Source organism: Haemorhous mexicanus, chromosome Z (assembly GCF_027477595.1).
Source record: "Haemorhous mexicanus isolate bHaeMex1 chromosome Z, bHaeMex1.pri, whole genome shotgun sequence".
Classification (NCBI taxonomy): domain Eukaryota; kingdom Metazoa; phylum Chordata; class Aves; order Passeriformes; family Fringillidae; genus Haemorhous; species Haemorhous mexicanus.
Window position 1 is genome coordinate 80,404,423 of NC_082381.1, and position 24,405 is coordinate 80,428,827.

Genomic DNA, 24,405 nt, shown 5'->3' on the forward strand with positions numbered 1-24,405 from the left:
CCTCTGCTCTTGATCTTATCCTCTTCTGTGGTGCTTAGCATGATCAAACCCTGTCACTGGGTTAGAGCTGGACCAGAGCCTGACTCTGGGGTGGGAGGGGTGCTACAGGAGCCTGCATCACTGCAGTGCATTAAATAGTCCACATGCAGCCATGATTTCACAAGCAATGCCTCTAACACATCATCTGCCTCACTGTGCCTACTCTCTGCCTTCAGTGGGGGAGACTCCCATAGAGAAAAAGTCATGGAGAGGAATAATCTTTGTAACAGCAATTAGGAATTGAGAGGCCTCACTGAAACTTCTGGTTTTCCTATAGATTCATGAAAAACAACAGCTAAGAAGAGTAGTTCTATGGGCTAAGCACAAAGATGGGGAGCTTTACATTTACTTCCTGATTTGCCCTAGACTTCTGGTTGTGCAAAGGCAGTCCCTGCATGCACCTGTGTCCTAAATGAGCAGGTCTGAGCGTGGTTACCCACAGTCAGCCTGGAGCTCTCCAGATGCGAAGCTTGACACCAGAGCAATGTTGTCTGTGGGTGAGGGATTATTCTCATCTGCTCTTTTCAGGGGCTAGATTCACACCTCCTGGAGGTGTGACTCCACCAAAATGCTGTCCCTAAGAATAGTGCTCATCTCTCCACAGTTACACAAGTCCAGATCTGGTGGATGAGCTGTTACTTTGGGGGTGTTTTCAGAAGCCCGCCTGTGACGTCCAACAGCAAGCAAAACTCAGCAGATGGCTCCTACCTTAGATCGCTGAGCAAACAAATCATCTCCTTGCCATAAAAGTCACTGGAAATAAGAGACACTGATGCTTTTGTGGCTAGATTACAGGGGCTAAAGTGTATGGCAAGGCATTGACCCTCTGAATTTATACCCTGGCTCAGTGACATAATAGTTCCCAGCAGCTGGACAATCTTGCCCCAAGTAAATTTTAGCAAGACTTTGGTGACCCCACAGGGAGGTGTTATGTCACAACACTTGGCAATTTCATTGGTACATGTGTAGCACAGACCAATGAAACAGCTGAGCAGCAGAAATGTCTTTCCCAGGAGTTTTGGTGAAGCCTCACCAAGGAGGTGGCAGAAGTGCAATTCCATAGTGCTCTGTTTAACTGCAGCAGTGCCATTGGAAAGAACACAGAAGCCGTAAGCAGAAATGTGACCACAGGGCTGTGAATGTGCTCATGAAAATTTTTAATAAACTCATGTAACAGTGCATAATGTGCTACCAAGGTTTGTCTTCACAGGGAGTACATTACTCCAGACCAGACCAGTTTTAAGACTCCCAAGTTCACTGACTTATTCCTGATGGTAGGGAGCAGCCACAGCTCAACAGAAGACTGATAAAGGCCAAAAGGATGTGGTGGTGTTAATCTGGTCCCTGTAAAAGTCCCTGTAAAAAAGTAAACTCCCAGGAGTAACAGACTGGCCAAACACTAGAGATAAAAATGCCAATTTCCAAAGAACAGTTCTCTTTTCTTCCTTTTTATTTTTTTCCCCATTTTTCTTTTTTTTAAACAGAAAAAGGATAGGAATGTCTTAACATATGCAACCCCTTGACCCTCTCTTGGCAGCACTAATGAAGTGATTTCCAGGATCTCATCACATGTGAGGTATGACATGAAAATCTGTAGGAAAGCATGATCACTAGTCGTGTTTTCCTGTGTTGTTCCTTCAGTCTGGTGTCACCCCACTACTGAGCAGTTAACCATCAGTGTGGTGAGTGTCCTCGTCATGGTGGTGCATGGCTTGATAACCTCATGGCATTGCTCAGAGACAAGCCAAGCCCAATAACCTAAAGGTCTTGTCTCTGAGAAATCCCCTTTGACAGCACTGTGCTCTCCTCTGGCTTGGCTCAGTACCTGAAGCTGCTGCCTGTCAGGAAGGAGGAAAGAAGGGGAGGGCAGAGCACTGCTGAGTGGTGCAAAGGAGACAAACTCCAAACCACTGTTTTGTTTTCATTATGGTTTCACACAACAAGACTCCCAGCCAGTGTGGTGGGAGTATTCTCTCCATGAGTCTTAATCTGATGAAGAGTGGAAGACTTGATCCAAGGGAGTCTGTGGACTTCACTGAAGACCACATCTGGCACAGCTCAATCGTTATGTGCTTCTCAGGGGCCTGATATGCCTTGAGGACCTTGACCTCACCTGGTGTCTCCAGCCACAACCCCTGTCCAGAGCTCAGGAGTTCACTTAAGCTCAGCCAGGAGCCTTCTACCCTCACCTGAGCTATGTTGTAGAAGTTCCCATCTCCAGAATGTCGTCTGTCCTTGTTTCCCTGATTTATCTATCCAGTTCTACTTCCTTGATGGACCTTGCACCTCTGGTATAGATTTGTCTTCAGCCCTGTCTCTCACCACTTCTGCCTGGGCTCCCTAAGAGGGCCCTGGCCCTGGTTCATCACCTCACCCTGTCTGGAATCAGCAGGATGGACCCCATCACCAGCATCCTGCCCTGTCCCTGCCATCCAGATGCTGCAGGACTGCACCCTGGTCAGTGAGAGCTCTGCCTGAGCTGGATCACCTCCACTTCCAGCTTGCCCTTTCTCAAAGTACAGCCCCGCTCTGGCTGCTCCCTGACAGTGTCTCAAGTGCTCTTTAGATGGACCCAACTTACACTTTACTAAAGAGCAGTGCAGGTTGCTGCTGTACCTATCCTTCAGGGACTGCTGAGACCACTTTTCACTTCATCAGACCACACTCCCTTCTGCCTTGAGCCTGAGGGACACTGAGAGACATTTGCAGGTTGAGACAGGAAGAGAGGGCAGCTGGTGCCACAACCCTGGCCATGCTGATAAGGTCCTTGAGGATCACCCACCAGGCAGCCTTCTGAGATCAAAGGCATGCAAGCAGAGGAGGTGGAGCAGAGTCTGAGCCGCTACCAGAGCTCCCTGCTCTCTAATTAAATTTCAAACAGATAAGAACCCAGCTGCTGATCCAGCCCAGGCAATGTGTACTGGCTATAGGAAGTTATATACATCCCTCCTGTTTCAGTAGAGGCTTCATCAGGTGACCCCAGTCCAAGCAGCCCCCTTGCTGCTGGTCCTGATGAAAGAATGCCGACTTGACCCTGGGTCCTGATCCAAGATGAAATTTGTCATTGACTCACAGGCCTTGGATTTCCTTTCCTATTGTCTGAAAGCCAATTTCAAAGTTGTTTTCGCAGGCCTTCATGACGTCCCAGTGCAGCTGTGCTAAATTCCAATGTGAAAGCAAAGAATTAAAAAGGAACTAGGATCAGATCAACATTAAAAGCCTTCAGAAGAGATTTTCCTCTCCAGAGTGTTGATGGAGAGCCCATCGTGGTGGACACACAGAGACTGTGCCCTCTGTAGCTGTGTTGGGGTGAGTGCAGACAGATTAAGTTGATTAAAGTCCTTAAATCTTGCTATGCCTCATCTGCCACCCTGCTTTTCTCTTTATTTCAGTCTTTACACAGAACAAATCTCTTTCTGAATTCAGGAAGGATCTTTCTGTCTGCATTGTGAATAAACACGGGATTAGGACTTGACTTTTCATTTTTACTGACCTATATTGAGCCCTTTCCTGTGCTGCTCTAAGTGCCTTTTCATGCCACTCATTCACACTTGGTTTCTGAGTCATTCCTAACTAATTTTGTGAGCTGGTGGGTAGTGTTCATACCTTCACACTCAGCCCTTCCAGTTAACTGCACAGCACTTTGTTTTAAAGTTTGTTTAATTTTTCTAAGCCTTCTGCTCAACTATTGAGGCCTCATGGCTGGAGAAGTGTGGCAGGCAGAGACACGCTGCAGTTTAGCATCTCCAGTATTTTCTGACAGCTCGGGGAGGGAATTTGCCCTCTGAAGTCTCCTGCAAGTTGAAGTGTGATGGAGGTGGACATGCCCTTGCATGCAGCGGCAGACATGGCTTTCCACGGCGCAGCACCAGCTTCCTGCAAAGCTGGTTTGAGCCATTCGGGAGTCTTGCCTCATTCCAGGAGGGCCACCTTTCAGCAGCTGCCAGAGCTGAGGTCAGACTCTACACACAATAGAGTTTTCAAGTCTTTATCAGTTCGTCTCTTCTCCCTTCACAGATATCCTGGAGACTTTGCACCGGGAAGGGACAAAGTCCCACCAGGAATAGGGATATTCAGGGACAATACACTCAACTCTGGTTGTACTTTCCCACCTCCCTGCTCTTGCTGTGATAAGGAGGGACAATACACCTCTGAACCTTTGATCTATGCCTACACGATAAAAACTGCCTTAGTGAAAGGCTCAAATCTTCACAGCAGGTGGGACAGAAAGCCTGGGCACAGCAGTAAGTCAATACACATCTAGGCTTGCATTTCCCTTTCTTTTTCCTTATTGGCCTTGCTCAGCAACTGCCTCACTCCAAAGAAACATTTACTGGCTCACCTAGCTTTGTTGCAAGAACCTGTTCTATAGGTTTTATGGCTAATGTGGCCTTAAGTTACCAACAAACCTGAAACTCAGTCCTGTGACTTTCACTGTCTAAAATGCTATTAAAGCTTTGTTATATTGGTAGGTTTCTTTTGGATCTTCATGGTCCTTTCCCCCTGAACCACATCCTAGTGCTTAGCAGAGCAACCCCACCATGACAGACGAACCTGAATGTGAGGAAGGTACCCAAATTTAACCCTTGCTTGGAAGAGCTAACTTTCAGGAGCACCACAGATATGTTATGGGAGGATGCCAGAAGACTATCTCCCTTTTTGTCATTTCCACATTCATCAGCAATCTACAGCATAGGATGTGATGTAAGTTATGAGAAAATTTAGTTATTTTCATACACCCTAGTAATGCGGAAATAATAAATTGAACTTTTGTGAGGACTTACTGGAAAAAAGCAGCCCAGGACATGTTGGGCAGCCCTGTACATTTAGGGCAGTTCTTGCACCACCACCTAAAGTCTGTTAGTACCTCACCATCCACTCACCACTTCAAGGCTTGGCTCTTTTTGGGCAGTTTCCTGGATTTCCCAAGCCTCAGTCTACACAGCACTCCAGAAATCATGAGCCATAGCTGACTAAAATGAGGTGCATGATTACAAAAACTCACTGCCAAGTTTTATCAAATTATGCTGAGCTGGCTTTTTGGCTGCCTTCACTTTATCACCTAATCACAGACTTACCAAAATTCTGAAGTGTTCTCAAAGCTGTCTACTTCATTGTGGCTATTTGCAAATCCTTGGGCACAATCAAGCAATCAGCTGGGAAGCAGTGTCATGCAAAGTCCGTTTAATGAATGGCTTTTCACAGAATCAGACAGGGAACCAGAAGAGTTGCTTGTTGCCTCTACCCTGACTTACCTGCCCATCTCCCTCCTACTTTTCTGTCCCACTACTGCACATTGCAACCATTCATTGGAAGACAACAATTCCATATGTAGTGGCAATAACCTTTGCTGCATGCCACTGGCAGGTTGTGTGCAAATCAAGTTCACTTCCCCAGTCTCAAATCACCAGTCTTGGTAAGACATTCATGCTGCATTGTACTTCACATATGTTAACTGCCATGCATTTCATATTCAGGACACATGCAGCAGCTCTGGACCCTGGGACTCTCTAACCCATGTTTGTGGCTGAAAGCCCCTGAAAACCACATGTTGCCATCAGTCAAACCTGCTGGCAAGTCATACTGTCCCTATCACAAGAAATTAGTGTGTTCTAAAATGCTTAGTGTTTTCACCTTTTGCCAAGAAAATACTTGTGATGTTCCTAAACCAAAAAATGATTCAAAGAGCTCCTGAGTAACTGAATGATTACTTTCACCACTGGAATTCAGATATTCCAAGGACAAAAATTCACAAAATTCACTCCGGTATTAATTGGCAGCTGCAAACACTTTGAAAGAATGCAGCTTCAGGATGGCCTCACAGAGGGGATGCCCCTGCAGACAGGACAGATCTAGAGGCTGAGTTAGCCCTCCTCTGCACACAGCATCAGAAAATGATCCACAAGCTTTGGAATTGAAGTTGCTCAAGGGACTCCCTGGCAAATTAGCCTGGCAGCCCTAGGACACATCCAGCCTGTGTCAAGGTGCACTTTGGAATCACAGATTTCATGGCACTAAGTGAACCTAAGTAGACTGTTAGGAATCTGGCAGAAAAGCTGGCAGAAAGCCACAAGGGCCAGATTCAAAACCTTCCTGACAGAGATGATTTCACTGCAAAAGCTGAGGAACTGACACATTTCCTTTCATGTTTTACTTTAAATGGAGACAAATTTCCACAGAAAACTCCCCCCAGGTTCCATTATTGAAAGGCCTTGGAGCCTGATCCTGCAAACACTTTGACTCACAAATAATTTTCTGTAAGTGTGCAGAGTCACTGTGTCATGCTTTTCCAGAACTGGATCTCCTTCAGCTACCCATTTTTCAGGCTGACTTAGCAGCAATCCACCTCTGATGGTTCATCTGGCTTGTGTTTGCCTGGTTTGCAGAGCCATAGCTGGCACGCAGTTCTGTTCACCCCTTTGAAGCAACACTTGAGACATGAAGCAGATGCAGCTACATCTGTGACTACATCTGCATGAAACAACATACACTGGTTACTTACAGCATATTCAAACTGCAGATTAAAATCCCGGTTGTTTGCTTGAAGTTGTCTCTCTTCCTCTGCAAAGAAAAGGAAACACATCAATCACGCTTGAGGGTAAGCAGAGTCAATACAGATGTGGATGGAGCATCAGAAAGTGCAGGCAGAGCTGCTAGAAGGGAGTGACACAGAGAATGGGAGCCCCATGTCAGGGACCTGGGGTGGCTGGTGACGCTGATGGAGCTGCACTGTGGACTGGTGCCCTGGCACTCTTAACACCGTGGAACAAGTCTCCACGCACCACTCGCTGCAATGCCCGTGCCTGGTCAGGTTGTTCACCTTCTGGGTAGGAGTTCCCACTTAACTAGTGCTGCCCACTCTTCCTGCCCTGCTCCTTCTCTTCTCCCTGAAGTCTCTGGAGCTTTTGCTATCAGCTTACAGTTGGTGCCCTTCTTCCAGTACAGGTGCATTTCTGAGCATCATCCCACTGATGGGACACCATCCTCACACCTGTCATGAAATCAAAAATTACTGGAAGGATATCAAAAGGTCATCAAATCTGTCCTTTACCTCAAAGCAAGGGCTTGCCTGTCTTCCCCAAAAATAATATTAAAAACTCCAGCAACAGCTGTTCTTCAGTTGCCTATTCCAGGACTGAAATCTCCTTCCCCTAGGGCAGTTTTTCCCTGTAACATAAAAGTCATTACTTAAATTTCAAGAGGATTTGTCTTCTCCCAGAAGGGTCAAAGGCAGTCTTCTGCTTCCCCTAAATTCCTTGTGCTACTTGCCAAGGATGCAGAGTACAGATAGATGAGGGAGGGGATTGTCCCACTCTGCTCTGCACTGGTGCAGCCTCACCTTGAGTCCTGTGTGCAGTTTTGGGCACCACAGTGTACAAAAGGTATAAAAGCTATTAGAAAGAGACCAAAGGAGGGTCATGTGGATGGTGAAGGAACTTGAGGGGAAGCCATATGAGGAACACCTGAGGTCACTTTGTCTGTCCAGCCTGGAGAGGACTAGACTGAGGGGAGACCCCATCGCTATCCACAATTTCCTCAGGAGGGGAAGAGGAGGGGCAGGCACTGATCTCCCCTCTGGGTGCTCAGTGACAGGACCAGAGAGAATGGCCTGAAGCTGTGTCAGGGGAAGTTTAGGCTGGATATCAGGAAAAGGTTCTTCACCCAGAGGGTGGTTGGGCACTGCAACAGCTCCCAGGGACGTGGTCACAGCAGCAATCCTGACAGAGTTCGAGAAACTTTGGGCAGTGTTCTCAGGCACGAGCTGTGGTTCTTGAGGCTGTTCTGTGCAGGGATTCTGCGATTCTGTGGTTCCAAGTTCCCTACGTACTGAAGGCTGTTATGCCTTACACTAGCCTTCCCAAGGGTAAGCAGCTCCTCTTTCTTCATTTGCTGCTTATACATGAATCCATCGGAAGGAGCATCACCCTTGGTGCCCTCCAGTGGGCTTCCCAGCTAGTTCAGCCCATTATGGATGGATGCCCAAAGTGGGCCATGGTTTGCAGCTGAGGCCTTACCAAAGCTGACCAGGGCACAAGGGAGGTATAACTTTCCTTGCCGACAATGCACATTGTGCATAAGAATTCACCCAGGAGTCATTAAAAGCAACATCCTTATGCACCACCAGCACACAGAGAATGGCTTCCCAGTATATGATCCATTTTGGAAGATCCTTTCTGGCAGAGCCAGATGCCTCATCAGGAAATGCAAATCTATCATTTGTCCTTGCTGAACTGCATCCAAATTCTTTCAGACTATTTCTCCAAGTAGTTAATTCCAATCCTGTCTTTCAGTGTGCTTGTAGCTCTTGCCAGCATGGTGCCATTCACAGATGTACTAAGTGTGTTCTTTATTCTGTCAGCCAAGATGTAGAAGTAAATATTGAATACCAGACTCAGGATGGGATATACCCCTGATGAATCTTTCAAGTTTCCTTATCAGTCATCAATATCTATTGTTAATGTCTTCTTTTTTTCTGAAAAATCTGGCTCTCACTGTTTCGTGATTTTATCTCAAGCATGTATCTCCAGTTTACTTGCAAAAATGCCACAAGTGACAGTCAAGATACATGGCAGCTATCTGAGGCTTTTTCAATAGCCCTCCAGCTACCACTAAAACAGAATTAATTTTGGTTTGATGCAGTTTTTCAGGACTGCTGACTGTTAATCATCTCTTCCCCACACACACACTCCTGGTTACTTTGAAGTGGTTTGCTGTATTGTTTTAACCTTTACTCAAGTGAAGCCAATACATCTATAATTGCTCAGCTTTTCTCTTTTCCCTGTGCTTGCTCTCTTCCCAGTCTTCTGAACTTTTCCTGCCTGTGAGCCAGACTCTCAAGGGCAGAACTGCTCCAGGGCATGCTTTACCTTACCCAGTCAACCCATTCTCTCTCTATTCCAGCCCAAAACCTATCCCTTTCTCCTCTGCTTTTGGCAAGTATTACATTAGATATCTAGAGGGGAAAAAAAAAAACCCAAAAAAAAAAAACCCCAACAACAACAACAACAACAACAACAACAAAAAAAAACCCAACAAACACACCACAACAAAACCCCTCTGATTTCTTAGCTTTATTTGCTAGGCTTTTTCCACTGAGCCTCCCCCAGAGACCCCAACTCTTTCAGATCAACTTTATTGCCCTTTATGTCCTTGATAGCCTTTTCTCACTTCGAGCCTTTGCCACACTGTTTGTGCTGGATAAAACAAACTGTTTTGCACCTTCTAGAGACATCCTTCCTTTGTCTGAAGCAAATGGGGAGCTTCTGATTTCACCATTTCACTCATCCTTCTGCGCCTTTCTCTGAAAGGTGATAACTTATACATGTGCCCTTAATATCAATTAATAATATATGTGCCCTTAATATCAATTAATAATATATGTCCCCTAATATCAATTATTTAAGGAAATGACAGCTCTGTCTAATTCTCCCCCCACCCTAGGATTCCTTCCATGAGATCTCAGCTATTAGTTCTTCATATTTATTGAAGGTTTCCTTCTTGAAGTCAATGTTAAACAATTTGATACTGTCACTTTTTCCTAAGAGTCGCCACATCATTTCATAACTATTCCTGTTTACACTCCCTCCAGCTTCAGAGGACCAGCCAGCTCCTCCCATTCCATCCTTTTTGGAGGGAATCACTTCTGAAACAACCTCCTCTCCTTTCCAAAAAGTTACCCACCTCTGCACCAAAACTCTGTGCCAGATGAGTAGGTCGTGTTCCTCTACATTTCTCTCCACCTCTGCCTCTGCATAGATGGAATTCTTCCTTTACCACCATATCCTGCCTCTCAGAATTTTTTTTTTCTTTTTTTTCATAAAAGACTGTCCTTCTTGGTTTTCTATGCTTGTGTTCATTACCTTGTAGCATTACTAAGAGATCTGCAATTTGCTCATCTCTTTCTTCAAGCTGCATTTCAGACCACATAATCATGAAAGGAAAGCTTCTGTTAACCATACAGAGTTAGTTTTATTCTTTTCTATTAATATTCCAGCCTCATGAGTTATCACAGCACGTGTCTATTACATCTATTAAATGATGTGTTAAGATATCTAGTTCTTCCTGTTTGCTCACTCTTGCATTAGCAAGCATCTAAGCTGTTCAATGCATTGAAGTGCTAGCCTTCCTCCTTTTCCTTCAATGACCCTGTAAATACACACCATGCCTAATTTTTAAGCCCTTTTTCAGATCACCATTTTTTGGTCTCCATCTGTCGGCTATTTTCATCGAGTCCTCTAATCACTAATCTAAACCTATGTTAGCAGGCAAATGCGCCTTTCTCCTTCTTCAGGCACATCTAACAGTATCAATCATTTTGAAATCAGCTGCCATCTGTCCCAAATGGATTATTCAGATCAACCACAGTGGCTTCATTCAATACCCTCAAAGTGCTTAATCCTTCACTGCTTTCCTCAGACAAACTTTTCTTATCTTCACCATGGGGAGAACAATGTACCAAGAGATCAGACTCACTTATCTGTTGTCCCAGAGGAAAACAGATACAGACCTCAAGAGGTCCAGACTTGTTGGACTTCAACTATTGTGTTGTGTGCTCCTTCAGGAATTTTCCTGAGAGCAACTGGTATTCTTAAAGCCGGTGAAAGACAAAGCTATTTGTGAGAAACAGAACTTCCCAACCCTTGCCTGTTTCCTGCCGTACAGTAAGTACTACCTTTATCCCCTCCTCAAGGGCTCCAAACCTAGTCCTGGAAGAAGTGCCAGAGAAAAGATAAATGGTGTTAATGTAAATAGGAATAGATGACAAAGCTTTGGAGAGCCTTGGTGTCACACAGCAACTTCTGAAGTCCTTTGTGGCTTTCTGTTCTGTATGCAGAAGCGGAAATCCAAGTGCTGCAGGCAACAGTTGAACATGCCCTGAGGTCCTTTGCTCTTCCCAGGGCACACTGAGGGAGCAAGAAGCCATCCCCTTTTTCAGGTTGCCCCTGGGTCTTTGACACATGGATTTGAACTCAAGAGTCTCAAATGAGCTTGGAAGAAAGCTGACACATGTATGTGCCCCAGTGGGGAAAGGAGCCTCTCAGAAGAGTGAGACACACTCTCCAAGTGTCTTTTATGTGAGAAACATTACAGGCAGCAAACAGCTCTGGATGGCACAGAAACGTGAGGCAGTGTGATGTGAAACAGAACAGAAATGGCACTGCACTCCCATACAGCACCTAAGGGCAGGTTTTCTGTGATAACCCTTTCTTAAGGTCCCAGGTAACTGTGAACCTGGTTCAAAACTGAGTGCAGCCTTTGCCTGCCGTAGCCATCCATCTCTCTCAGATGTCCCTAAAGGCAGAAATACAAGGCTAATTCCTAGTGGCAAGAATTTAGTTTTTCCTGCTGGGTAACAGCCAATATCTTTAGCTAAATCAAGATAAACCTCAATAAATTTCCCGAGGAGCCTCATCCAACAGCATCAGCAAGGAGAACTTCCTGTCCTCTGGCTACACCAAGGGAGAACCACTGCCACCACATGCACGGGGCAACACTGCCTCAGTGGCTTTTACCAGCTGAGGACTGTGAGGTCCTACTGCTGTGCCTCCTAATCCAGCAGTTCTCAACCACTGCAGACCACACAACTCTCATTTGTTTCTGGAACAGTTTGGACAGAAATGAAGTCTCTTGGATCATCACAATAAAAAAAAAATTTAAAAAGTCAAGCATTACACTGTCTTTGCCTGGAAACCATAACTCAGGGGTTTTTGGCTGTAGATCCAAGCATGCATGTCTTATCATGCCCTGTTGATTCAGAAAGCAATGAGGAAAAAGGGAGGGTGAAGCTGTACGGATATCAGATGAGAAGTTTTTCATTTCTTGAAACTTTTTAATATATCTCTAAGTAAATCAAATGTTCTGCTTCTGCAAATTGCATTCACTGGAAAGAAGGAATGGTATTTGTGCTCCAAGTTATCATTTCACTGCCACTGAAAACTATTTTAAATTATTCAGCAGTGGAAACTCGGCGTACATAAATATGGCTTAGTGCCCAGTTCTTGGTCTAACCACTGAGACCAAGTCACTGGGAAAGTGCCTGTTTTCTCAGGCAGACAGTTTTAGAAGCTAAACCTCAGAATAACATCTGTATTTAATAAAATTAAACCCGTGCCAAAAAGCCAGCTATAAATGTAACTGGCCAGCCCACCAGCCTTCTTACTTTAGGACTGCTGCATGGAAAAGTCCTGCAAAAGGTTAGATTCAAGATCTGGTCAGACAGCCTGGAAATTTGTTTCTGGTTTATGCTAAGGAGCATATGCCAAGAGAAGTGCTTTCAACAGGGTATTAGAAAAGTTTTGTAGATATTGGGTCTTGTGGCTCCAAGAAATGTGAGGTTAAGATCTGCCTGGTTTTGCCAAGTCCCATACAAACCAGGCACTGATACTTCATGCACGAAATGAACACAGACCAATTAGGGGAGTGCCTGCGTAACTAACCCTGACAACAGAACAGAGACAGCATAAACTCTGTGAAAATAATAATCTCTCCTCCACCCTTTAAACAAGTGACCTCAAGAGCAAAAACTCTGCCCTGGACCAGCTACAAAGAATGGCATCCAGGAGCTGGACTCATCTCCCCAGCTTCCCTTATAGAGTGGTTCTTAGCAAAGCTATTAACAAGTTGTGAAAGCTGTAACAGATTGTTCTGGTTCCGAGGGAGCTGACCCTACTGGGACTGTAATTCAGGTCTCTACTGCAACAGGCTGTAAGAGGTCTCAGAAGACCTCCTCTAGTCATATCTCATGACATGTCTCCTGCTACCTCCTCCTTGTCTCATCTCCCTCCTAACTTTTGTTTTGGCCTACTTTTGGCTACCTCATCATCACTATGTGCCCCAGCTTCTGGTACCACCTCTCAGCTGTGGCCACCTCACACCCAGCATCCAGGAGATCAGTCACCTCTTAACAGACAGACAAGTCCTGGCCCTGTTGTCTGGTCTTTGCTGGACTGCTGCTCTTTGTGCACAAGAGACTGAGAACTGCCATGGTGAGTCATTACCTCTATCCTCCCCTCAAAGAACCTGAGAATTACAGTCTCCACTGAAAGGCAACTCCACGGGAGAGGGCAAGTCATCATATAATGTGTTAGGCAACCAAAATCTTTTTCTACTAGGACGTAATTATACAAGCTAATAGCTAAAATCTCCTTGCACCTTAAAGCAATAATTGCCCCTTTTTACAATCATTTGAGGTGAAATAACTATGCAACAAGTGTCTCAATTTGCAGGTGCTGTGTCTGGGTAGAGTCCCTGTCACTGGGGTAAAGACAATGGTATTATTTCTTACAACACTGATACCACAGAATTTCACATTCATATCACAGCAGTGCCTTTCTGGGATCAGAGCTGCAGCAAGTGAACTTCATCCAAAACCAAAGCCAGGGATCTTTATGCCAAAGGTTCACCACCTCATATGGATCAGAGGATGCTCGGGCGAAGCAAAGAGCCATATGACAGGTCTGAGGGTCATAGTGGTTAAATATCTATATTTCACAGCCAGTCTGGGACACAGACGTTTGTCAGACCCTCATTTCCTGAGTGCCACCCTCATGCTGTAACCTGAGCAGGGCTGCACACCTGCTGCTCTGCAGCACGAAACCAAAGCCCATCCCTGCCCTGAACTGCAGCCAGAGCCTGGCAGGGTTCAGTGAGTGTGGCTGGGGCAGCAGCAGCACTGAGAAACCAGTGGGATGGAAATGGGGAGAGGGAGGTCAGAGCCAAGCCCAGCTCGGAGCAGGAACATGTTCAGCTGCCTGGCAAACAAATGTGGTTTTTTATTGACTCATAGGAGGGGCTCTCCTGGACTCCATGCTACAAACCCACACATTTTTAATTGTAGATGCCCCCTCTTCTGTGTAGACTCTCTGGCTGGAGAGGATTTATGCTGGCAATCACATGCATTTTTATCTCAGAAATGGAGTACACTGTGGTGAGTGTGAGTCATTTAATTAAGAAAAAGCATACATAATGACCTTATGGGGACACTGTCACCAATGGGTTTAGCCCTCTTTCATCCCTCCTGTCCCTCCATTATTAAATAAATATATTTATTATGTCTTTTTGCCTCAAAAAGCCAAGAATCCTCCTTCCTCCTGAAGAAATAAAATGCAATAAATACACTTTTGTGTCATGGACAGTGTCTTTGGTGATTGGTGCTGAGCTCAGCCTCCTGCTAAGCATCAAACAAACACCACACAGAGTGGAATTTCTCACACAAGTAAAACATTCCATATACCCCTGGTATAGAAAGCAAAAATGTTTTGCTACTGGAATCACTGACAGAGGGCCCACTTTGGTGATGTACTGACCTCCTCCATTATCATATAGCAGATGAGTGGTCTGAAACAAAAAACCCTGAGGGTGAGGTGGAAATATCTCTGCCTCAGGTCTAGTACATTTTTAATATCAACATAAAGTTCAGTGGTAGACCCTGCTCTTTTCTAAAAGCAGCACTTTCTATTATCACCATAAGAAAAAAGAAGAAAAGACAGCTCCAAAAGGATGCCCCAGATTTGCACAGCATACAAAACATTTGTGGTCAAATAGCAGTCTTGGGACACAGGTGGAAGAAGTGTTGGATAACCTTAAACCTGAAAATAATCTAATGTAGGTTTTTCTAGGAGGGGACATAGGTTGACTCATCTCTTCCCTTTTCCCATCTCCTGCAATAACACCAGTTCTTGTTTTCCTTCCTTTCCTACTCCTGGCAATATCTCAGCCACCTGCCCTGGCTCTGGGCAGAGGTGGGGACTCATCATGTCTCAAAAATGCCTGGCAGCAAATTAATTCTCAAGAAGCATCTATGTCTTTTCATATTTGTTTCAGTCCACTTCAGGATGAAATATACATTTTTCAAATATATTAGCAGTAAAAATTGTCTTTCCTTCATTTTGAAAAACTGTTTATTCCCCCTTCACAGTTGGTTTAGAATTTTATATCACTCTGTGTCCTGGTTTTATTTCTGATAATAGTTCACAATATTTTGACTAATATTGACATGCCAAAAAACCCAGCTTTTTTTAGTCTTGTGTTTTTATTTTGAAAACTAGTCTGACCGTGACTGGCTGGCACATATGATTTCCTTTACTAGAAAACAGTATCTCTTAGACATGCTGGTAAATACCACAGCTTAACACAATTGCACATGTTGTTAATAACAGCAATGCACAGAGATAGGAAGTGATGCAAAAAATCATAAAAATAAATACAGCTCCAAAACTAACTTTGAGAAGTTTTTCAATTCACAGTTATTTCCCTCATGGGAAATTATGTAAAAATAAATATATTTTTCATACTCAATGTTTATTGTGGTGAGACACTTCCTATTGGATCGGAATGGGGATCCCAGAAGGCAGCTGAGCTAGATGTCCCATAGTGCCAGTCATGGGCTGCCTTCCTCAGGAGCTGCCAAGCTCTGCCCTGAGCCTGCCTGCTCCAAGCCCAGCTGCCTTGGCCAGTGACAAGAAGGAAAACCCAGGGGAGCTTTCCAAAAGCCCTAGCTCAATTTATAACCTTCTTCCTCCTCTCACAGTGCCCTGAGGCTGGGCTTATGGAGATGAAACTGCAGTAATGACTGCTCTTCCATCTGGGTAGATGAATTCTCCCTGCTCGCTATTCCCATTTTTTTGATGGACAGTACCTGCCTATCCCTGTCCTCAAGGTATGAAGCTCCAATACTGAACTAAACCACCATGGGAGGAAGGCAGTGAACGGAGATGTTCCACAGTTATCACAGGGCACCAGTAATGGGGATTTTTTAAAGAATTCTGAATGAGTTAGAGATGGGGCTCCTGAGTTGGTTCAGCTCACATCTTTACTACACTGTTCAGAAGGCCACAAAACTCCTTGTTACAAGACCTTTTAAGGATTTCTTGACCAATAAAACACAACCAACAAGGATATTTATGTTTTTGACCCAATCCTTAAATATTTCGTCTTATGGATTCATGCTACAGTGGAAGCCAATCTTACACTGTAAGATAAGCCAATCTCACTGCCAATTTCTTAGCCAATCATGTTATGATACACAAACCTACCATACTACATTCTAAACTTCTTGTTTACATTTGTAAGTACCTTTTTTCCCCCACATCTTAAACTCTAAACTTTCTTCTTCTTAACGTGTCTCTGCTTTAAACTATAAATCCACATTCTTGCTTCTAGTACTCAAGTTCAGAAGCCTCTTCCAAGGTCTCAGATCAACTCCTGTGTTTAATTCCAAGCTTTAGCTTGCAGGCCCAAAGTTCTAAGAATTCCTTGCATTTCAGATTCCAACAATCAGCCATCTCCAACCTTCCACACATTTGATGAACTAGAAGTGTCCCCCTTCCTGTCTGTTCCACCCATGTTCACCATAGGTTAAACCTCAGAGTAAAAGATTTCAGGCACCTTTTCCATAGAAACACCTCTGCTGCTTATCTAAGAGGTGTACTTCCCTGCTTCAGCTGGAACAGCTTCACCAACATTATCCAGCAACTGGGCTCCTCCAGGCATCCTTGTGTGCCAACATCAGCTGCGTTTTAGTTACACTCCTGATAATCTTCTGTAAAGAACTTGAGACTATAAAAAGCCAACCCTTATCTCCAAGAAACTTAAGACCCTGTAACCTGTCCTCTTAAACTAAACCTATCATATTTCACCTGCACCTCAGCTCATGTGGAAACCACGCCTTGCTGGGGAGATATGCTGGGTCTCATGGGAGCAATCCTTATCCCAGGTCCAGCAGCTGATGCCTGAGGTAAAACATTCCCTCCAATAAAGTCATATCATGATCATGGCTCTTCAGCAAGGCTAATCGTCATCCAGCTTTGTTTTTGGAACAAAAATTTGGTCTTTCCATAAGCAGTACTGCCCTTCCAAGATGAGCACATGGGATGTTCCCTGTGGGAGGGCCTTGCCTGCTCTCAGGCAGCACAGTCCTTTGGACTTCTGCAAACACAAAGACTTATAAACTCTAGGATTAAAATAGCACTTCAACACTGTCATTCTAGTTAACATTCTAGTTAACACGTCTGGTTAAACGTTTGCAAGGAGCAATCATAGCTTTGGGGCTGCAAGGCAAAATAATTAAAAACACAAGAGGAGGAGAAAACACTCTCAGCTTCCTGTTATGGAAGCTCCTCATTCCCTGATCACCTCTGCTTCCTTTATCCTCTGAACTTTTTCCAGTTTGCCTTCACTGGTTTTGAAATGATGATTGGATGTGAAAAGAAATTATTCTTCCCAATACAATACAGAGTTTATATCTAGGAAGAGCCAAGTTTCTCAAATATTTGTTTGAGCGTGGGGGGGCTGAACCCTTCCCTGCTAAAATCCAGGCCTGGGCCCAGGCAAAACACAACACTTTCCTAATATAGCAACAGAATGTATTTGAAAATCTGAACAACTACTGCATTGTAAGTGGGGGTGCCCTGAGTGGACAGTGGCTCACAGACAAACCTGTGCTCCCTCATCTGCAAAGCCAAGATGGGGTAAAAAATATCTGGGGCTGGTAGAGATCCTTCCCTGGGAGCAATCACAACCTCCTCTCCTGGGACTGTCAGAGAAGCAAACGGATGCCCCTGTCTTAACACCAGGGCTCACAGTCTGCCCTGGTCCAGGAAGGGGAAATAGCAGCACAATTGCAAAAATAAACCCCTGGGAAAAAGCTGTTCAGTCCTCTGAGCTCGGAGAGGCTGGAAGAGAATTTCTTGTCAAAATACAAGTAGGGCAGTAATTCCACATTACAAATCCACAATTTACATTCCAAATACAGAGCAACACCCTGAAAGGAAAGGCTAGAGACTTTTCTTCTTCACCATGTCTGCAGACCTGGATCTCTGACCAGAGACTGGGTCTCTCAGGGTGCACACACGGGTGTGCTCTCATGGTGCATGTCTCTAATTTACTCTTCCTGTTTCTGATTGGAGGGAATATCTGGGCCATTGCCATCATAAAATAGAATCATACAATTGTTTACATTGGAAAAGACCTCCAAGATCAGCAAATCCAACTGTTTACCCAGCACTGCCAACTTCATCACTAAGCCATGTCCTTAAATGCCACATCTACACTTCTGTTAAAAGCACCTCCAGAGATGGTGACTCCACCATTGCCATGGACAGCCCATTCCTATAACAACACAACTCTTTCTCTGAAGAATTTTTTCCTAATATCCAATCTAAACTTCCCCTAAGGTATTGAGGCTATTTCTTCTTGTCCTGCTGCTTGTTACCTGGGAGAAGAGACTGACCCCCACCTAACTACAGCTTCCTTTCAGGTATTTTAGAAAGCAATAAGGTCTCCTCTGAGCCTCCTTTTCTCCAAGTTAAACTCTCCCCAGCTCTCTCAGCTGCTCTTTATAAGACTTGTGCTCTAGACCCTTCACCACCTTCTTTTCCCTTCTCTGGACACACTCCAGCACCTCAAAGTCTTTCTTGTGAGGGGCTCAAAATTGGACACAGAATTTGAGATGCACCAGTACATTTCATCATCCACAGACTGCATTGGACCTTTGCAATGTGCACTGCTCATCCACCCACTCCCTCAAAGGATTCCTGTAGAAAAAACCACCAAAACCCAACTTCCCCATGGCAGTCATGTGTCACAACAGTGCACAAACTCTGCAGCTGGTCCTGCTGCAGACATGCTCCCATTCACTGGCACCCAGTTTGCAGCACTCCTCCAAGCAGTACGAAGTGCAGGAAAAGGAAAGAAAGTGTATCTGCCCCCACCTGCTCTGGGCCAGACATGCTCCCAAAGAGGAGCTCAGGGACTTGCACGTGTGCTGTATTCACATTCCTTTGCTCCCATGACAATGGCATTACCAGACCACACTCACCTTTCAATTTCTTCTTTCCAAATTTTAATCCAAATAGAGACATCCCAAAACTTTATTTTAGTCCAACTCCATGGAACTTCTGCAAGAGAAAAAAGAAGGCAATTCACAACACATAGAGCAGCACATACATGTCATTCTAAGCCAAATAAATAGGGGAAACAGATTCCTAAGCACTGTGGCCAGCAGACACAGTTTATCATCTAGAATGCATTAAAATACAAAACAATCTTAAGTTTTCAGGTTGCATCATGGGCCTATTTTACCTGGGAAAGGCTGGTCAATTCATCACCTGACATGGCACAAAGAAGGGGCCAGTGGAGGAGAGACTGAAAAGGATATTCCCACTACACTGGTGCTATATGAAAATGAGAAATACACCCAGAGCTTGTACTTTAGGTACAGAGGAACTGAGTGTCTACCCAGAGCAAGACCAGCCTCCCTGAAGAGGAGGAAGCAGCGGGAAGCACTGGTTTCCTGTAAATCTGCTGCTGCTCAACACGTGCTGGCTCACACTGTCGTCCATTGCTGGTCATCCTGCATGTTTGGGGCAGACTACAATAAAACTTCTCCTCCACTGGCTGCAAATTGCCTGGCCCAGTAGCTAAGGCCAGGCACCAGAAATGCATTTAAGGCCTTGAATAAATCCTGACAGGCAGAGGAATAGAGCATTAGAAACAATCACATCAAAACTGTCTGGTGGTGAAATTTTCAGCGTCCCAATCATCAGACAAGTTTATTTAAAGGATTTGAAGGTAATGTTGGTGCTGACAACCTAGAGGATCTGTGAACATGAGAAAAGCTGGCATTGCTCTGTGACCAGGAGCCTGAATCAACAGGAACACTGTAGCAGTTGCTTAAGTGGTCAATGAGGCAAGCTGAGACACTTGAGAGAGTGACAGTCTATCTAGAACAAGTTTTCAAGGTAACAGAATGTAGTTTTTCCATGAGTCCTATGCTATCTGTGCAGAGCAAGGGTGCCTAAAGAGACAGGAATAGCAAATATGTCATATTGGAAACACACACGTGCAAACACAGTCTATGCCACTGCCCAAATGCAAGCCTGATACAACACCACCAGTGAGAGCTTGGACTTCCTGTGTTTGCAGGAAAAAAAAGGTAAACTTTTTTTAAGGAAAGCTCTACAATCCTTGCATATGTCAAACTTGCTCTCCAGACGCTCCAGCAAAGCTATGTTTAGCAGCTGCAGTTGCATGAATCTGAATTCAGTGAGGGGGTTTGGGAGCCTCTCTGTGCCCACTGTCCTTGGAAGATGTCCTTTCTCTATTCACTCCTCCAATTGTTTCTGCTCATCATGACAAAGCTTTGGTACCACCTCTCCCCAGAACTTCTCTGCCCATGAAGCCAAACCACTTAAAGTTAAAATATGCAATGTCACAACCTAAAGCTTTCTTGACCCTGCTGACCAAACTTACTTTCCATCCCTGACCTCAGTCTATCACTTTCAACATATTTCTTCCACATTTTAAAATCAGAACTATGTCTTACAAAAGTCTACTAACAAGGACAAAGAATTCCCCATAAGATGGTGGGAAGAGTGAGACACTCCCCACACGCACAGAGGTAAAGACCTCAGATTTCCTAAAGCACCAGGAGTCACAGATCTGATAATCACTGATCTGGTAATCCTGGCAGCACAAGGATGGCTGTAATCAAAATATTGATGATTACATGATCCATATGAACTCTGGATGTTGCTGTATTTGCAGAACATTTCAGAAAAACAAAAGCCACTCCTCACTGTCAGCACAAATATGCAAAATGTTAACTGGTTATAATCATCATATTGATGATTACATGACCTATATGAACCCTGGATCTTCATGTATTTTCCAAACTTTTTAGAAAAACAAGACCCAGCTACCAAACCTCTCCCAGCCATGCACTCAATTGACAAGGCATATAATTTCAGTAGAGGGTGAAAAAAGGATGTTTTTATTTTTGGGGGAGCAGAGAAGCGAAGGTGGTTATAAGCTTCCTTTTATCAGTAATAACATGAAACAAATAATAGACTTTCACATCTTCCAAACAGAAACCTGAAACTTCATTCAGCTCTGACACATGGCTTTTGTTAATTACTGTGATTCTTTGAACCCTGATTTCTGGTGGGACTGCCCCATGACAAGAAGACTGAAACAATACAGTGTTTTGATATGGAAAACATGCAATTCTCACAGCTTCTCAGTGCTTTAAATCAGGATTGCATGGGTTGAACATCTTCATTCAGCAGTAAATTTAAATTACCATCATGGCAGCACAAATACCTGTATAGGCTTTCAATTACCACAAAACTTTGCCTTTTAGGGCAGCTGTGGAAGATAACTTTGCCACATCCATTTTCACCAATTACCTCTCCAATATGTCATTGCCACCACACAGACCTGGCAGACCTGCTCACTTAGTTAAATCCCAGGAGTTATGTATGAATCCTCCCCAAGCTGACCTGATCCTCTAGGCAAAACTCAGTTCCTGACTTGCCCAAACCACAATGTCATTTGCAAATGTGTCAGTATTCAATGGGCACACAGATTATGGCATTGAGGGCTGGACACACCCCTATTGCATTGAGGTGTACCCTTTATTTTCATAATATTGCAAATATCTTCCTTTACTGCTTTGTTATTGACTCACACATCTAATCCCCATGCTTCTTTACAGAGGAAAGCCACTCTCATGAAGGCTCTGGCTTCTGTGCAAGGCTGCCTGCTCACACCGCCCCTGTGACAGTACACTGTCACACTTCCAGGTGTCTCTTTCAGTCTGAGAGTTCGTTGACCACCGGCTGCCAGTGTGAAAAGAAACACAAGCAAGTAATGGTGAAGTTGTCCTCTTTGGTGGAGCAACAGGTACTGCTCTGGCCTGTCTCACTTATCACAGCTTGTGCAGACAGATGTGCTCTCCTGGCTGACCTTGGCTCTCCCTGCCTTTCAGCCCCAGGTTTTTTTTCCTTGTGATATTTTAGACTCTCAGTTCTACCTGCATGGTTCAACATCTTTGCACTTGTATTTATCAACAACGTCCCTCAGGGTATTCTTTTCCCCCACAGATTTCACACATAATCAAAATTCATGCCCCTGTTCAGTTTTCTTTATTTTCCTGTTTTTCAAATCTGAGATTCAGTTTCCATTCCAAACTTGCAATGATGGGTCATCAGCCTCCTATCACTCACATCTATTTTTAATTGCAGTTTTGATTTCTCTTTATGCTTTCCAGGGAAAAAATTTAAAAATTATCAGGGAAAAAAAGTTATCTCATATTTCTTTTGTTGTGTGGTATTAAGTACTTCTCAGATTTTTGTAGGACAATTTCATAGCCTCCTTTTCCTGAATTAATTAAAAACCCATAAACACACAAAAAACATTCTACAGTCAGAAAAAAGGCCATTTCCTGTTTGTGTTAATTTTCCCTGGCACCAGCTATGGTCAGACAAAGTGAAGTGCTGCTTCAGTCTCCTCTGGTTGCTTTCCACAGTCTGTGTTCAGCCCTTCTGGGCTCTTTGTTGTTCCATTTTCCACTTGATTATTTTTTATTTTCTTCATTTCTTTTTACCCCAGGTACACTGCATTATCAGTAATCATCTGGGGCTCAGGGTATTTGAGCACTCATGCAGGTCCCCTCAGCTTAACAAGACACGTGTTGCTTCCCCATGTTTTCAGGCCCTATAGCAGAAATTATTTAAAGTTCAAATTCCCAATTCTTACAGGGAATTGGGGGTACAAGCTGCAAATAAATTATCCCCTCTCACCATAGAAAACTGTTGTACCTTTGAAGTTCTACGAACTTTCTGCTGCTCACACACACATCTGCAATGTGTGACAATCCAATACACACTGACAACCCACCTGCTTTATGGCTGCTGAGTTTGATCAAGGGCTCTGGGTGTTTCAATAGCCACAATGAGAAACTGCTTTGGCAGGTCTTGAATAGGGAAGGGATGTTTTCTCACAAACCAAATTCTGCCTCATTTAAGAGAGGTAGAAACAAGGTGGGTCAGGGTAATCCCAAGCACAGGCTGAGCAGAGAGTGGTTTGAAAGCAGACCAGAGGAGAAGGGCTTGAGGGAGCTGCTGGATGAGAAACTCAAAATGAGCTGGCTGTGTGCACTCACACATGTCCTGGGCTGCATCCAGAGCCCCGTGGGCAGCAGGGCAGGGAGGGGATTCTGCCCCTCTGCTCTGCTCTGCTGAGACCCACCTGGAGCACTGCATCCAGCTCTGGGCTCCCAGCACAGGAGGGACAGGGACCTGCTGGAGTCAGCCCAGAGGAGGCACCAAGGTGATCAGAGGGCTGGAGCATCTCTGCTGTGAGGAAAGGCTGAGAGAGAGGGGCTTGTTCAGCCTGGAGAAGGGAAGGGGGGATCTTAGAGCAAATTTCAGTACTTAGGCTACAAGAGAACTTGAGAGGAACTTTCAGCAAGGCATGTAATGCCAGGACAAGGGTGAATGGCTTCAAGCTGAAAGAGAGTAGGCTTAGATATTAGGAAGAAATTCTTTACTGGGAGAGTGTTGAGGCACTGGCACAGGCCGCCCAGAGAAGCTGTGGGTGCCCCATCCCTGGAAATGCTCAAGGCCAGCTGGATGGGGCTCTGAGCAACCTGGACTAGTGAAAGGTGTTCCTGCCCATGGCAGGGGAACTGGAACAGGAAAATATTTAGGAAGGTCCCTTCCAACCCAAACCATTCCACAATTCAATGGTTTGGCTTGAGGACACAAGTGCAAAACTTCTCCTGCATGAGGGGTAAGTTGCAATGAGCTACAACATGTGGGCCTTGCAAAGGTTCACTGAGGGCTGTACTGCAAACTGTAGGAGGAGGGAGGCATTTCCCACCACTGTATCCTTGAGTGGCAAAATGACAAAAGGCATGGAACAAGCTGGATGAATGCAGAGCAGATTTTGTGGATGGAAAACATGTCTCTTCTCTTGGCCCTGTTTCTCGGGACAAAGCTATATGATACATCAGATCCAATGATAAATATGAATTAGAATATACTTGGTGCCTCTGTTCCTATCACTTCATTCCCAGACTCTGTGAAATGATCCATGTTAAATACAATCATTTTTGGAAGGGTTATTTTAATCCAGATCATGGGGTGTAGTTCAGTACAGACTGAAATTCCTGCCCAAGCAGTGGTCATATCAGATCTGAGGGGACAGTGAATTGTGCTGAGGTACAGAACTGAGCCCCCAGAAATTAGGAGAATTAGCCAGAAGAACAAGATTTCTCCAGTCAGTTTTGCCACCAAATATCCTGTGGTATAAAAAACTTTAAATAACCCTGTGCAGGTACAAATTCAGAAAGCGTATCATGCCTCCACTCACCTTTTCAGGTCAGGTCAGTTTTTGCACAAAAGTTTGGGGTTTTTAAATTTCTGTTTAGATGATGTAATGATCACAAATACCCACTGATCTTGGAATTCTATTATTTTTCATGCCAAAGTACTCAATTTCCAACCAATAACTCAACATACGAGAAAATAGATGCCAGGCAGTGAGGATCATGACCAAAAAGGTTGAAAACTTCTTTTCTCCACT

At 44.5% G+C, this 24,405-nt stretch overlaps 1 protein-coding gene across 3 annotated transcripts in view; it reads right to left on the reverse strand.

Moving 5' to 3' along the window:
• LOC132322419 (phospholipid-transporting ATPase ID-like) overlaps positions 1 to 24,405 on the reverse strand; it is an 85,335-nt gene that overhangs the window by 46,741 nt on the left and 14,189 nt on the right. For 2 of the 3 annotated variants that reach the window (XM_059836897.1, XM_059836896.1), the window contains 2 exons: positions 18,857 to 18,935; positions 6,542 to 6,600 (listed from right to left, as the gene is read on the reverse strand). In XM_059836897.1, the coding sequence (XP_059692880.1) occupies positions 6,542 to 6,600; positions 18,857 to 18,899 (102 nt within the window). In that variant the 5' untranslated portion in view covers positions 18,900 to 18,935. Of the gene's footprint in view, positions 1 to 6,541; positions 6,601 to 18,856; positions 18,936 to 19,119; positions 19,269 to 24,405 lie in introns of those variants that run through there. The other variant, XM_059836898.1, reaches the window with a different exon arrangement.